This window comes from Dermacentor andersoni, chromosome 5 (assembly GCF_023375885.2).
Source record: "Dermacentor andersoni chromosome 5, qqDerAnde1_hic_scaffold, whole genome shotgun sequence".
NCBI classification, from domain to species: Eukaryota; Metazoa; Arthropoda; class Arachnida; order Ixodida; family Ixodidae; genus Dermacentor; species Dermacentor andersoni.
This window is the reverse complement of record NC_092818.1, coordinates 199224456-199241078: the sequence shown is the minus strand read 5'-3', so window position 1 is coordinate 199241078 and position 16623 is coordinate 199224456. Positions and strand designations below refer to the sequence as shown.

General features: G+C 41.9%; 1 protein-coding gene across 4 annotated transcripts in view; it reads left to right on the top strand.

Moving 5' to 3' along the window:
- The window catches only part of LOC126532348 (oligoribonuclease), a 42973-nt gene that overhangs the window by 17813 nt on the left and 8537 nt on the right, over nt 1-16623 (top strand). For all 4 annotated transcript variants that reach the window (XM_055071514.1, XM_072288487.1, XM_050180055.3 and 1 more), the window contains exons 4-5: nt 8986-9206; nt 13367-13423. In XM_055071514.1, coding sequence (XP_054927489.1) covers nt 8986-9206; nt 13367-13423 — 278 coding nt within the window. The remainder of the gene's footprint in view (nt 1-8985; nt 9207-13366; nt 13424-16623) is intronic.

The following is a 16623-nucleotide window of genomic DNA, read 5'->3' as shown; positions in this document are numbered from 1 at the left end:
CCACAGTGGTGCCTTTACTGATGTGCCAGCGTTCATTGGTGAAATTTGTCAGAAGTACCTATATGAACACAACAATCAAACCCCGGCCCTCAGTCCCCAGCAGCTGCGAAGCAACTGACCATGGCGGCGGTCAGACCTGCGACGCTGCAGAGGGTGCTAAGAATGCCTGGCTCCGGACAGGCCGCCATTGGAATATGAACCTGGCAACGTTTAACGCTAGAACGTTATCTAGTGAGGCGAGTCTAGCAGTGCTATTGGAGGAATTAGAGGGCAGTAAATAGGATATAATAGGGCTCAGTGAAGTTAGGAGGCCAAAAGAAGCATATACAGTACTAAAAAGCGGGCACGTCTTGTGCTACCGGGGCTTAGCAGAGAGACGAGAACTAGGAGTCGGATTCCTGATTAGTAAGAACATAGCTGGTAACATACAGGAATTCTATAGCATTAACGAGAGGGTGGCATGTCTTGTTGTGAAACTTAATAAGAGGTACAAAATGAAGGTTATACAGGTCTACGCCCCTACATCTAGTCATGATGACCAGGAAGTCGAAAGCTTCTATGAAGACGTGGAATCGGCGATGGGTAAAGTCAAAACAAAATACAGTATACTGATGGGCGATTTCAATGCCAGGGTAGGCAAGAAGCAGGCCGGAGACAAGTCAGTGGGGGAATATGGCATAGGCTCTAGGAATAGCAGAGGAGAGTTATTAGTAGAGTTTGCAGAACAGAATAATATGCGGATAATGAGTACCTTTTTCCGCAAGCGGGTTAGCCGAAAGTGGACATGGAGGAGCCCGAATGGTGAGACTAGAAATGAAATCGACTTTATACTCTGCGCGAACCCTGGCATCATACAAGATGTAGACTTGCTCGGCAAGGTGCGCTGCAGTGACCATAGGATGGTAAGAACTCGAATTAGCCTTGACTTGAGGAGGGAACGGAAGAAACTGGTACATAAGAAACCAATCAATGAGTTAGCGGTAAGAGGGAAACTAGAGGAATTCCGGATCAAGCTACAGAACAGGTATTCGGCTTTAACCCAGGAAGAGGACCATAGTGTTGAAGCAATGAACGACAATCTTATGGGCATCATTAAGGAGTGCGCAATAGAAGTCGGTGGTAACGCCGTTAAACAGGAAACCAGTAAGCTATCGCAGGAGACGAAAGATCTGATCAAGAAACGCCAATGTATGAAAGCCTCTAACCCTACAGCTAGAATAGAACTGGCAGAACTTTCTAAGTTAATCAACAAGCGTAAGACAGCGGACATAAGGAAGTATAATATGGATAGAATTGAACAGGCTCTCAGGAACGGAGGAAGCCTAAAAGCAGTACAGAAGAAACTAGGAATAGGCAAGAATCAGATGTGTGTGTTAAGAGACAAAGCCGGCAATATCGTTACTAATATGGATGAGATAGTTCAAGTGGCTGAAGAGTTTTATAGAGATTTATACAGTACCAGTAACACCCACGACGATAAGGTGAGAGAGAATAGTCTAGAGGAACTTGAAATCCCACAAGTAACACCGGAAGAGGTAAAGAACGCCTTGGGAGCTATGCAAAGGGGGAAGGCAGCTGGGGAGGATCAGGTAACAGCAGATTTGTTGAAGGATGGTGGGAACACTGTCCTAGAAAGGTTGGCCGCCCTATATACACAATGCCTCATGACCTCGAACGTACCGGAATCTTGGAAGAACGCTAACATAATCCTAATCCATAAGAAAGGGGACGCCAAAGACTTGAAAAATTATAGACCGATCAGCTTACTGTCCGTTGCCTACAAAGTATTTACTAAGGTAATCGCAAATAGAATCAGGAATACCTTAGACTTCTGTCAACCAAAGGACCAGGCAGGATTCCGTAAAGGATACTCAACAATAGACCATATTCACACTATCAATCAGGTGATAGAGAAATGTGCGGAATATAACCAACCCTTATATATAGCCTTCATTGATTACAAAAAAGCATTTGATTCAGTCGAAACCTCAGCAATCATGGAGGCACTACGGAATCAGGGTGTAGATGAACCATATGTAAAGATACTGGAAGCTATCTATAGCGGTTCCACAGCCACCGTAATCCTCTACAAAGAAAGCAACAAAATCCCAATAAAGAAAGGCGTCAGACAGGTAGATACGATATCTCCAATGCTATTCACAGCGTGTTTACAGGAGGTATTCAGAGACCTGGAGTGGGAAGAATTGGGGATAAATGTTGATGGAGAATACCTTAGCAACTTGCGATTTGCTGATGATATTGCCTTGCTTAGTAACTCAGGAGACCAATTGCAATGCATGCTTACTGACCTGGAGAGGCAAAGCAGAAGGGTGGGTCTGAAAATTAATCTACAGAAAACTAAAGTAATGTTTAACAGTCTCGGAAGAGAACAGCAGTTTACGATAGGTAGCGAGGCACTGGAAGTGGTAAGGGAATACATCTACTTAGGGCAGGTAGTGACCACGGATCCGGATCATGAGACTGAAATAACCAGAAGAATAAGAATGGGCTGGGGGGCGTTTGGCAGACATTCTCAAGTCATGAACAGCAGGTTGCCACTATCCCTCAAGAGGAAAGTGTATAACAGCTGTGTCTTACCAGTACTCACCTACGGGGCAGAAACCTGGAGGCTTACGAAAAGGGTTCTGCTGAAATTGAGGACGACGCAACGAGCCATGGAAAGAAGAATGATAGGTGTAACGTTAAGGGATAAGAAAAGAGCAGATTGGGTGAGGGAACAAACGCGGGTAAATGACATCTTAGTTGAAATCAAGAAAAAGAAATGGGCATGGGCCGGACATGTAATGAGGAGGGAAGATAACCGATGGTCATTAAGGGTTACGGACTGGATTCCAAGGGAAGGAAAGCGTAGTAGGGGGCGGCAGAAAGTTAGGTGGGCGGATGACATTAAGACGTTTGCAGGGACATCATCATCATCATCATCAGCCTGGTTACGCCCACTGCAGGGCAAAGGCCTCTCCCATACTTCTCCAACAACCCCGGTCATGTACTAATTGCGGCCATGCTGTCCCTGCAAACTTCTTAATCTCATCAGCCCACCTAACTTTCTGCCGCCCCCTGCTACGCTTCCCTTCCCTTGGGATCCAGTCCGTAACCCTTAATGACCATCGGTTATCATCCCTCCTCATTACATGTCCTGCCCATGCCCATTTCTTTTTCTTGATTTCAACTAAGATGTCATTAACTCGCGTTTGTTCCCTCACCCAATCATGGGTGACAACATGGCCACAATTAGTACATGACCGGGGTAGTTGGAGCAGTACGGGAGAGGCCTTTGCCCTGCAGTGGGCGTAACTAGGCTGATGATGATGATGATGATGACCTCTGTGCAACCACCGATTAGGCTGACGATACCCCGAGTGATGGCAATACCCTGATGGAACAGAAGTGCACTTAATTGTTTGGCTACGCCATCCTTGTTCATCTGTTCTCCAGAACTGACGGAGACAAGACTGCATGATAGTGGTAGTGTGCAGACATTGTCGTCAGCGACACATAACAATGTACGTTGGCGCTCTTCGTCGTGGCTCGTGTCTGTACTAATTGACAAGATTATCTCGCCGTCCCGTATGTTAACCACAGCGCCGTACTCCCGCAAGAAGTCCATTCCAAGGATGAGTGATCTGCAGCACTCTTTTAAAATCATAAATGTGATGACAAAAGGTGTGTTTCCCATCTGGAGTCAAGCAGTACATTTTCCTGTCGGTGTCATTATCTAGCCCCCGGCATTCCGAATATAAGGGCCCGTCCATTGCTTTTTTACTTTCTTAAGCCGATCTGCACGCTCAAAGCTAAAATAAAGAAACATCTAAATTTACTCACGTATGTTATAAATTGAATTGCTTAGCTGCTTAGCTTACTAACCGCAGGCAATTCATTGTTATTGATACATTCTCTTCTAGTGAACTTCCCCTAACTTCTGGTGTTTCTCAGGGTAGTGTTTTAGGGCCATTGTTATTTAACATGTATTAATGACATTATTTATGCTACATTAATCATGTTCATTAATCAACTAGCTATTCCTGATATTGTTTTTTCTATTGTTTGTTTTCTTTTTGCCACTCAAATATGTATTCTTCAATTGATTGACTCACTCCTGCACTCACTCCTGCAATATCTTGCGATGCAAGATGGCAGTATATGTAAATAAATAAAAAAAATAATACTGTACCTTTAAATATTAAATTGTTTGCTGATGACTGTTTGCTCCTTACTGAAATTACCTGTGTTCAAGACCAAATCCCATTAAATTACAGCCTTAAAAATATTCAGTCTTGGTGCACTCATTAAAATGTTGAACTTAACATAAGCAAAACAGTCTTCACGAAAATTACGAAAAAGATCAATAAGCTATCGTTTACTTACTTCCTTGCGCCTCAACCACTTACTGAGGTTAGCGAATACAAATACCTGGGCGTTACATTAACGAATAACCTCAGCTAGAACTCCCACATTTCTTACTTATGTGACTTTCCAAAAGCTTTGCCTGCTCAGACACAAATTAAGAGATGCTCCCTCTGAAACTCGTCTAATTGCTTATACGTCCCACGTCCATCGTAAACTGGAATATGCAGCTGCAGTATGGGATCCTTGCACTAGAACTAACACTCATGGCCTAGAACTGGTTCAGCGTAAAGCAGTAAGGTTTATCATTTTAAAATATTGCTTAACTGACTTCCCAAACAAACTAATGATTGAACATAATATTCAGACGTTGCACTTAAAAAGGAAAATTCATAGGCTTAAATTTCTTTTTTTACTTAATAAAGGCAAATTGGCTCTTTCTTCTCAGCCTTATATACATCCACTTATGGCCCATAGAACAACGCATGTCACTCTGTGTTACTGGCGCCTTACAGCGACAAAACTAACGTTTCAGATATTCTTCCTTTTCTTGCACAATAACATAGTGGAACAGTCCGCCCATTGAACAACTGACACGCACTGACTCGGTTGAACAGATATCTAATTAAATTGGCTGAATTCTTCATGTTTAATTAACCTGTTGTTGGGCCTGCTGCTTAATGAACCTGTTACTGTTATTGTTGCTGTTGTTTTTCTAGTTCAGTAATGACATCTATACTTTTGGCACTAGGAGCAGGGTTGCATAAAATGATTTTGTTGTATTGTTTGTATAATGTAAAATTTTGCTTACAGGTTGAGGAGAAGGCCTCTGTTGAAAAGAGAGTATCTGAGAAAAAGACGACTTCACGCTCCATTGTGAGCCCCATGCGCCGCGCACAAGTGCAAAATTTGGCCGAGATACTCACTGTAGTTTAAGCTATCTTCAAAATGTGCATTTTCACCAAGCCTGAGTGGTGGTTCAGGGCCCCTTTAACAGATTGTTGTGCTTTAGAGGTGCCTGTAAGCCGACATTATATGTGCAGGTTTTATGCGGAAAGTTATTTTTTGTTTTGCAGAATAGAGCTAGACATATGTGGTCAGCATACAAGGTTTATATGGGCCACTTTGTGGGTACCTTCATATAACTTTTGTATATACATGTATATGCATATACAAATATATCTGGCAAGCCAGCAGCCATGGTCAGAAAGTCTGGGATGGTTTGCAAAGAAAGCTTCATTTTAATATTCAATGGCATACTTGTTCCTAAAATATACTGTTAGAGAAAATATTGGGAGTCCACATTCATGGATTAAAAAAGAAAAAGAAAGCTGCTCGAAATATATTCAAATTCTTAATCTGTTATGCTGCTGTATAGTCTTAGGGATTCTGAAGACGAAGATAGTATGCCAGAACAATATTTTCAAGACAGACAATTAGTGCCTGAAGATGATTATTGTGTTATGCTTATTTCCATATTTCTCTTAGTGATTAAGACAGACACAGAGACTTGGCATTCTTTACCACTGTTGCAGCTAGGGTGGTGTACAGGCCATGGAATCCACGAAGCCCAGCGACTACGAGTCAAGTTGTAGAAAATGAAGGAAAAAGGGTTTATTTAGCTTAGTTACACAACTCCAGTGCGGAATCCCACTCCATGCAGGAACAAGTTAACGTCTCAGTTCACATCAGGACCCTCTGTCCTCATTCTCGAAAAGTATCTGCTTTTCAACCCGTCGTCTTCCGTAGGCGAGTCGACTAGGGAATGTGAAGACTGTCCAGCAGCAAATCACCATTGTCGACTCTGTTGCAATACCACGCCCATGCTATCCATAACCCGCAGTAACTCCACCTCGAAGAAACTGGTTTGGAATTTGTGGAAGAAAGAAATCATCCGGCGACACCTGGTTCGTTCGTCGTTGCCCACCCCGTTCTTTGCTCAGTCTGGTGGGTGAAGCACGGGCGGAGGGCCTTTCGTGGAATGCTGCAACAGCCGGCTTACACACTGTCTTTCTTATTTGCTCAGTCGGCCAGGGAAAAGGCTGCTGAGGTCTTTTTGTAGAACCCTGCAACAGCTGGTTTACATGCTGTCTTGACGGCTGGATAAGTGCCGAAGAATGGGTGGTGATTTGACTCATCTAATTGACTGCGCTTATCCATTTGTTGTCGTGGTTTCCTCCCATTCAGCCTTTTCTCCAGTTTCCAGGTAATGGTGGGGTGAGCGCTTGTAGTTGTCCACGCCGCGCTGACGTCTGGTTAGGAGGTGTGGTGGTTTGACACATGGCAAACATTCAATTAACACCCTTGGTGGTGTTGAGACGTAACGCCACAGAGGCTGAAATTTATGTAGTGGCGTGCATTACGCAAAACACATGCATCTATGTTTTTTGCCAGCCTCTCGCACCAGTTGTTAAAACAGAAACAATTCGTATTTCTGTGTGTGTTGATCTGTGTGCTGACTTTATGATTACAAATATTAAACAGAACTATAACTTGCGGCCGACTGTGTTCCATAGGGTGGCTTGTACAGTCATGGTTAAAATAGTTAGCACAAGTGACCGATATCTTCAGAGGTGAAGCTACAACATGCAGCGCTGCGATTCGTAAAAGCAGTGAGGATGAAAGTGCCAAGCTCATGTCATTGTTAGACATCCAGAGTGGTCACATACACCGTCATCATTTGAAATGATGCCTTCTCCATAAGTGACCTGCTTCAGGTTACTGGTGACCATAATTGATATGCTTCACAAGGTTAAATGAAGAGCTTGAGACAGGCAGAGGCTTTGGAAGTGTTCTTCAAATGTGGGGCTCAAAAGATTTGTGGAGGTATGAGTTTTGGTTGGTTTACCTGTGGCATGCAAGTTCGCATCTCAGTGACCAGTGCGCTATGCCTGGAAACGAAACAGTAATACAATGGTTCTGCGGAAAAGAAAATGCACTCTTACCACTATTGAGTATAATATGGAAGAAAAACATGGAAGAATGAATCAGAAATGAAAAATGCGTCCTTCTGGAAACACGATTTTTAGGATCATAAAATAATGAAACATAAAAAATTGGGGCATGCTCACAACCTTTATACGCTTTATTGCCACATTTGTTTGGCAATCACTGGACATCCCCTGCAATGAGATTGCCTAAACAATCACAACTTCATACTAATTGTATTTTGTTTGAAAGTTAATGTAACAAATCGTCTGTATGCAAAACATCTTTTGTAAAGACCAAAAATGTCTAACTTCTGAACAAGACCTTTGTTGTATACAGTCATGAACAGGTTAGTGCCATATACATAAAACTAATACTTGCTGCATGTAAAAACTACATAGCATGACAGATGCAATACTAAGCAACTAGGCTTAGAAATTTAAGCAGCAACTGTAATATAAAATCTCTACGATTTCAAAGAAGGCAGAATACATACTGTTGTTTCAAGTTTCATATGTTAGTGCGCTTACAGACATGGAAGATCGTCTTTAGAATTATCAGTAGAAAGAAAAAAGGAAACATAATAGTGCCATGATCTAACACAAGCTGAAAGTTGCTGTACGTACTGGCCCTTTACCCATGAATTTGTTTGGTAACGCTTCTGAAACACATCTTTCTCGTTTGCTGGTTGTGAGCTTACAGCGGAAGAGGAGTTGTAAGACGGTTATACATCATTTGGCTGCGTAAGTCTGCAGGTCTTTATTCACCTCGGTACACTGAAAGAGCGCTCCCTCAATGCCATTGTTGCTGGTAGTAAAAGTTGCAGGAGCCTGACAACATGGTCTAAGAGATGTATTGCAGTTTGAGAATCGGGCTTTAGCATTGCCGCATTGTCTGCAACAGAAGTCGCGTTCCTGCTGGAAAGAACCTTTGGTAGAAGCACAAGCTCTGTCGATGAACTGTCAGGTCAAGACCACTGCTGTGGACACAGACCATGTTTATTAGCTCTTCCGCTGTGAATCACCCTCCACTGGCACTGTCAATGAGCATTGATTCCATTTTCACCAGCATGGTCATCCCAGTTTGTTCAAACCAGTGCTTTAATTCAGATGACACCAAGTCAATTGCTGCAAAAATTTATTTCTGAGGTTGGTCTTATCAAGCAAGACAGGAGCAGTATAGGAGTTCTTGTCTGCACAAATCAGTCAGGCGGTATTATGATTCTTGTCCTAGACGTCCTTTGTTCTAGTACTGGCTTGGCAGCAGCGTCTCATCTGTTCCCAGATTCGATTGAAATTTTGTTCTCTTCTGAGCTCCAACATTGCATGACAGTGTTGCAACTGCTTGCTTTGTACAGTGATCACACAGTTGGTGTGGATATTGTGTCTGTTCTGTGTAAGCATAATGGGAACTAAAGGTTGGGGAAGTGGGGGAGGCTCAGTCTCCTCGTTCCCATGGGCTGGGGGTCTCGAACCTCTCCTGCCAAGCCCCTGGAGACAGTAAACTAATTTTGCAAGCAATGGTTCTGTGTCAAACCACCACAGCTTCAAAATTTCAGTTCCATACATTGTGAATAGGCCACTCCAGTTGTCTGTCAGCTGTGCTAATATTTTAATGAGCGAAGGGTGCCTAATCTTTTACATCCTAAGCTGTCCTATCTCCCTTCATTATTTCTTTTAATTGCTCACACAGTCGGGCCTGACCCAGAAATGCCGTGAGAGCCGCCTGACAATCAAGGAGGCGGAAGACCAGCTATGCGCGCATGTTGGGGGTCTGGTGGCACCCGGCCAGTGTCCACTCGCTGGCAGCACAGTTTACATGGACCGTCGCTTCTTGCAGCGAGACTTGCCTCGACTGGATGCCTTGCTCCACTATCGCATTGTGGACGTCAGCACTGTCAAGGAGCTTGCAAGGTGCTGTGGGGGAACTCCACCATATATATCTTCTGGATTGCAATTAGACACACTCAGAAGTTTTGCACAGTGCAGACTATCTAAGGGTATGAACTGTACGTGATTTACTTTTCAAAGGTCATAAACGCACTTGAAAAAACAAGGCCCAATTTCATCTCAAAATTTTCACTGTGCTAAATCACATTGTAAATTCAGTTCCACAAGATCATCGCTGCCCACAAACAATATTAGAGAGAATCCAGCTCATGATCCTTAAAGTTGCTACTTTTCTATCCTGTGAGCACGCACACAAAACTTCATTGAGTATATACAAATTAACAAATGTGCAAGCTTATAAACGGTGAATTAATGCCAGGAATGCCAGTATTTCTTTACGAGTGGTTGTTGTGGCACTGAAAAAGCAACTGCTGAAATGTTTCAGCTGAAATTTGTTCTTGCAAATTACATAACAGTGTGCTGACTGTATAAGGAAGAACTTTTTTCTAAGACCAAATTTGCCTCTTGGTACAGATCCTCGCTGTGGACTACATTCTCTAAAATATGGTACTTGCACAAAGAAGAGACGGACTAGGTGACTGCATCACAAAATGTATCCTATATAGGTCCGCCTATAACGAGACCCCGGAACAGTGACCTGCATTTTTATTCTGACAACTTTTCTTTTTTTGAGAGTTTACACACTCTATGGACATAAATATTATTGGCAGGCACAATCTGTAGATGTGGCCTTTGTGAAACTTACATTGCAAAGGTTATTTCTCAAAGCAGAGAACAGTGATGAAAAAATGACCCAACGCAGTCATCTGGTTCTCTTTGCCTGTTCTTTGTTTACAAATATGCAGCTTTCCAATACAATTGTTTCAACCCTTATGTTTGCCATTCTTATAGCAACTTTAAGAGACATTGAGCTTATGGCTGCTTTGATCTTGCTCGAAATTTCTAACAATATTACATTCTTTAGTCTGCATCATTCAGTGAAACACTGAGAATCATTGTATTGTCCAGTAAAATTTAGAAACCACCATTATCCCATCTCGTGCTTGCCTTACCATCAGGGAAGTCAGTTGTTAACAAAGGTGCAGACTGGTTTCACCATCTGTCTGCACCTAAGCACCCAAACAAACCAGGCAAGTAGCAATGCCAAGGGTTTTAGTGATGCAGCTAGACCAAGAAATGCAATATTTTTGTGAAATTTGAGAGAAAGCAGAGCAGTAGTAAGTACATATGCTTCTTTTAAAAGTGTTTGAATAAAAATACTGGCCACATTATTTTAGAGAAGCTGGCTTTCTGAGGCCTCAAACCATAAAGGCATGCATTGTTATGACATGATGGGGCCCTGCGCATAGCAGTAAAAGCGAAATATTGAGGAAGAGGCTGGGTGACACAAATGAGCGTTTGTCCACTGTGGTCTCATTTTATGTATTTCTCCACTCGGCTCTACAACATTCCTTGCTTGTGATACAAGCCCGCAAATTGATTGTCTTCATCAATCAGGCACTTTCTTGAAGACAATAAAGATTGCTGAATAGGTCACAAATTTCAGTATGGGTGCAGTAATAAACAATAGGCATAGAAATAGGTGAAACAAGAAATTAGCCCTATGGAGCTGTTTACGTAATAAAATGCGAGAACAGAGATATTTTAACAGACTAAATTATACTGCTAGTACCATTAACTTCATCTTTAGCTTCGAGAATATTTCTTCAGTTAATTTGACCTTGGCAGTACCATTACATTTAGCATAATATTGATTTGAATTATTTATGTTCAGATTAAAACAAAATGTTTAAGAATGCCTGGACTTATTTTTTTTTTTTACATTCAAGTATTGTTAAAATAAAAGGTTGGTAGCCAACTGAACAAAGCCTAGCCACCCTTCCTGCCTTTCCTTCCTCCCTTCTCTCTCTCTCTGAAGGGTGGATCAAATTACTGAACAAATATCAGCTGTATGAGTCTTTCTAGACAATTTATTGTCAGGTGACTTGGTTGTAGTTATCTAAACAAGACAGAAATTTACAAGAAGATGGAGGCTTAGGGTGATGAGCAGTAGTTGAACTAGGCATGTTGCTGCAGCCAATGTTTCAACAAGGGGACATTTTCATCAGGGCGGCCTCGGGCCATCAGGCTTCCCTGACGAAGACAAGTCTCTTTGTTGAAACGTTGGCTTCAGTTACATTCCTTGTTTAACTACTGGTTATAGTTAATGATTCAGTCACAGATATAGCCCTTTCTCTGAGTGCCAGAGAGGCCCCTAATTGCTGCACTCGGGCATGAAGAGTAACAGAACTGAGGAAATAAGTAAGATGGTGCTGGACAAATTATCATGAAGACATTCTCAGGCACAAGTTGGCAACCATTCGGAGCAGTGGGTCGAAAGCTAAAAGTTGGCTGTGAAACGTTCTGGTTGGCAAGCCACAAGTTGAGTGGCCCATTAGAGAAGAACGAAACGATTACACAACGTGTGTGCGCAAAGTGATAGTGGCATACAAATGTAAAAGTGCGCTTATTTCCACGCATTTAATGCAATATACTCACCATCTCTTTTCTGTGTACCTTTACCTTTCTAGAGCAAGCAGGCGTCATGCCCCTCCCGGTGGCAGTTGCCAGCTAGCTTTTTTTTCTGTGGTCGTTTTTACCTGCAGAAACCCAATAATAATAATAATAATAATAATAATAATAATAATAATAATAATAATTAGTGTAATAATATAATAACCATTTCAAATCTATTTGTAAGAGTGGGAAGCTCCTAGGTCAGCTGCCTGTCACATGGCATTGCCCTGTGGCCATATCCGGCCTGCAATGCACTCATACTCAGTGTGGCGCCTTCAAAGGAGACCAAAGAGAAAAATAAGTAGTGCTGTACTAGTAAGTGAACCTTATGCAGTACAAGAAAAAAGTCACTCTTACCGTGAGAAAAGACATAAAAGGGCCCTGAAACACTGGTTTAACATAGTAAGAAAATGTTGCCAATCTATACAGGAGGCTGCTGTGACCATATGCACAAAATATTATTGCATTGCATGCAACAGAAAATTTACAGTCTCATGTTGAAAACAGCAAAAATTACTTGCTCTCGCTTCCTCAATGCTGTCGTGCAGGGTCATCTTAAGCAGCTGGACCCACTAACATCTATTGGCTTATTTTGTGTTCGCAACAACATTCTCAGTAGTACATAACTGGTAATTTTCAGTTAAATAAATGAAGCATATATATATATGTCTGTGATCTCACAAAGACAGAAAAGTCATTTCATCTTTGCACCGCCAGCTGTCTATGCATGACAGCTGCGCTTAGCTGCATCTGCTGTTCATGGCCTCTCAGATGGCAGCTGCGTTCTGCATAGCATAGTCTATTGCGGCCATCACGGGATGCCACCATGAGCCTTTTCGCTGCCAAGATGCTCAATTTTTGGGCGGGGCTTTCTCTCCAGTGGAGTTTCCAGCGCGCTAGCAGAGACAAAGAGAGAAAGCCATGTATCGGTGCAGTAACTCCACTATACTTGAAGGATTCGGAAAAATTTTGTGGCATGAGATTCACGAGACAATGTCCTTTAATAGTGAGGCCATTCTGTAAATAGTTATAAAAGTGTTTCACGACCCCTTTAAGCCAGAAAAGATGCAATAACGAAACACGTACAGGTGGCCAAGATATTTGGAGTTCTCACATCAGCCCACCGTGACGTCGTGGATTTTGATTGTTTCTTTGCTTTTGCGTAGTTGATTTTCTTTTGGTAAAAGTGAACTGCATTGTACTTTAAGAAAGTGAATGACTGAACTTAGTGAGTTTCTAGCACGTTTACCGAGCCACAACAGCTCAAATAGGAAAAAATATACTTTGAAATCCATGACGTCGCACTGACATACAGGTGCTGTTAAATAAAAAAAAAAAAGGTAAATTAAACAAATTTAACTTTCAGCTTCATCATTTTTTCTTTAATAAAGAATTTAACACTCCAAAGCTGAAGAAAGCCTAAACTGACTTAATGGTTCTCTTTTGTGTCCTTTCAAGCTGCTGCTCGCTAGTTTCTCTTCTGGGACTTGGTAGTATGATTCATGGTCAGCCCACATGTCAAGTCAGATTGAGTTTCACAATTTCATAGTTTGTAGGTTGACTATCAAAACAGGCTTAGTTTGACAAATTACTTGTGTTTATTGCAGGCGGTGGTTCAGAGACGAGTATTACCAAGCCCTGAGGCTGAAAACAGCATCCCACAGGTAACGGATACAGTTATTACAAACACATACTGTCATCAAAGGATACTGTCATCAGTATTGATGACAGTATCAGAGCCCATAATTTTGCTCAAAGGGTCGCGTGACATTTGTTTCAGCTTTTCAAGACCTTCCTTGTTTTAAAGTGAAGCTTTCTTTGCCTCTTCCTTCGACTTTCCCACTGTTGCTGCTGCTGCTGTGGGCTGCTGCCAAGCACAACCTATGGGGGGGGGGGGGGGGGTTCAGGGGGTGCTTCAGAGCTTGTATATAGATGACAGGCTCCAGTGAGAGAGCAAAGGGAACAGGAGAAACTCGTTTTCACCCCACCGCGTCAAATGTGCACAATGCCCTCTGGAGCTCCCTGGCCTTTGCCACATTAGCTGCTTGAAAGCTGTAATTATCCGTGACTCCCCTCAGAAGCATTGCAGAAACTGCAGCTCTTCCCTTCCTGCTAATGTGGGAGGCCAGAGGGGATGCAGATAGAAATTTAGAGAGGAGAAGAGGAGAAGCAGGAGAGGGAGGAGAAGAGGCAGTTCCTATGTAAGAGAGGTGGGGGACGTGACATCGGAAGGCAAGGAAACCCCACTACTATACAACAGCAGTTGCGGGGGAACAGGAGATGCATAAGAGGAAGCATTAGCTCGGGCCCAACTCCGACGTGGCCTATTCAAATACATGTAAAACGCAAAAACGTTTCTGTGAAATAACCCCTTGACCGATTTTAATGAAATTTGTTGTATTTGAGAGAGAAAGTTAAATTCCAGTGACTGTTGGAAGCGGAATTTCGATTTAGGCTTTGAATTTTGTTGCAAGAATCTTTGAAAATTCGATAGCTTGAAAAGAAAATAGAAGTATGAAGTTTACAAATTCATAGCTCTGCAACAAGAACAGATATCGCGCTTCTGTAAACGGCATCCATTAGACCATTGAAAGCGAACAAATTCAGCATGTAATTTTACATCTTACTTGAATTTGTTACGTTGTTTACAAGGGTTATGCAAAAGCTGCATTTCCATATTACTAAATTTTTTTTAGATTCACGTGTAATGCATCAATTTTGTCCGCTTTAGACGTACTATTAGATGCAATTTACAGAATTGTATTATCATTTTTCGTTGCTGAGTTACAGAGTTGTAAAATTGATAGTATCATATTTTGAAAGTGTTTTATTTTTGCAAATTTTTAATAAAAAATTGAGGGCCTAAATCAAAAATTCGAAACCAACAGTCACTAGATTTCAAGTTTTTCTTTTAAATGCAACAAACCTTGTCAAATTTGGTGCTGTGGTTGCCGAGAAAAACGAATTCTCCTTTTACGTGTATTCATATTGGAGCACCCGAGCTAAAGCTTCCTCTTAAGTTCAAGGTACGGTGCAGTACGTTTCTGCTATTTCTGAAAAATAAATGCCATGCAAATATGTGAAGCGGGCAACTTACGCAGTGCGTGCAGAAGCAGAGCCGCATTAATTAAAGCGCACCGCAGGGTCCAGGAGACACTACGGAAGCGGGGTCGACCGTCAAATCAACACTTCTGTGCTGCCGCATTAGCTTTGCGGCTATGGCATTGCTAGAGGTTGTGGATTAGATCGCAGTCGCGGCAGCCGCATTTCGACGGGGCGAAATAGAAAACGCACATGCACTTAGATTTTGGGACACGTTAAAGAACATCACAGTGTCAAAATTAATCCAGAGTCCGCCACTACGGCATGCCTCATAATCCAAGTGTGGTTTTGTCACGTACAGCCTCATAATCCAATTCAAGTTTAATACTTCTGCGACAATGCAAAATGCCATGTGAGGAAATGACAACTCTTAACCCTCTCAGAAATTATAAAATATGGCGCACAATGACAACTCAAGCAAACACCTCTCCCTGTGTGATCTGTGTACTACGCAAACAAACAGCAGTGGTGCACGCAAGATAACGTTTAACATCAACTCACCACTCTCGTGCTAGCCTAAACGTTGAAGAAATTAAACCTTAGCCGTCAGCATCACCGCTAATTATCATCAATCAAAGCATCTAGCGCGGAAAGCTTCGCTTACATCTATTCCGACAGTACGTGGGATCTGCATAATTTTTTTATTCTCTTTTTTTAGTTCTATGCAAGAGTTAGCAGAATGGCCGCTGGGTGAACTTTTTTATACATCAGTCCTCCCCATGTAGTCAATGTACAAATAAGTAAACTTCAAATATCACAACTAAGGAGTGCCATTATGCAGTTTGAACAATGAATAAGCAGGCTAGGTTGCATTTAAATGCTGATAAATAACTTCGTACAAACAAGGCACATAAAAAAAAATGTGGATGGACGCTTTGCAAGGAGATTCCTTTTACTAATACAAAGCTAATTCCATAACTTTGATAAAAGGCATTGCAGAGCCTCTTTAAAGGTGCCTTGAAATAATTTGTGCATTTCCTATGTTTTTGAAACTTCTTTTTAAAAAAAACGTTTGATCACTTGCGTTGTGTTGGGGTGTCTTGTGTTACATTAGTAGACATGAAGGCCACCATTCATCAGCTTCCTTGGAGACAAGAATTAAGCAGGTTTGATGATAAAATGGATTAACAGCCACAGTGTGGTTTAGTCAGCCGATTGTTGCAGGCACCAGCCCCATCTTGCATGACTGACCCTATTTTCAGTGACAGGGCTTGAGAAAAGCCAAAGGGGTGGAGAAAGTGCAGCTTCAAAAAATATATGCAGTAGGCTGCCATTAAGACAAACTCGAAGGGACCAAGAAATTCTTTACATCTTATCAGAAGTTCGTCTTGAAATAACTCGTAGAAGAAAATAAATTCACTATTCTTGGTGCGTCCAAGTAATATAGGTAATCAAGACAGATGTGAAGGAAAGATTTCGCAAATCATTTATTGTGTTTTGAATTCAAAGCATTGGCTTATGCGCTTTTATTTGGGTGACTGAGTAACTTTTGCTTGCAGCCACTTTGGAAACATGTGTGCTATCCTGAAATTGGCTTTTCACTTTCAGAGTATTTGGAAATTGGCTTTCAGAGTATTTGAGGCAATAATCATACTTACTAGGATTGCAGATTGGGCAAGTTGGTAGTAATCTATTATCAACAGCAACATTTGCTACAGGGACGAGCAGAGGGAACACAGGACACATGCCGAATACTAAATCAGTTTATTGCATCAACCTATATATGCCACCACCTCACCTGCAACATGTGCCTGTGCACACA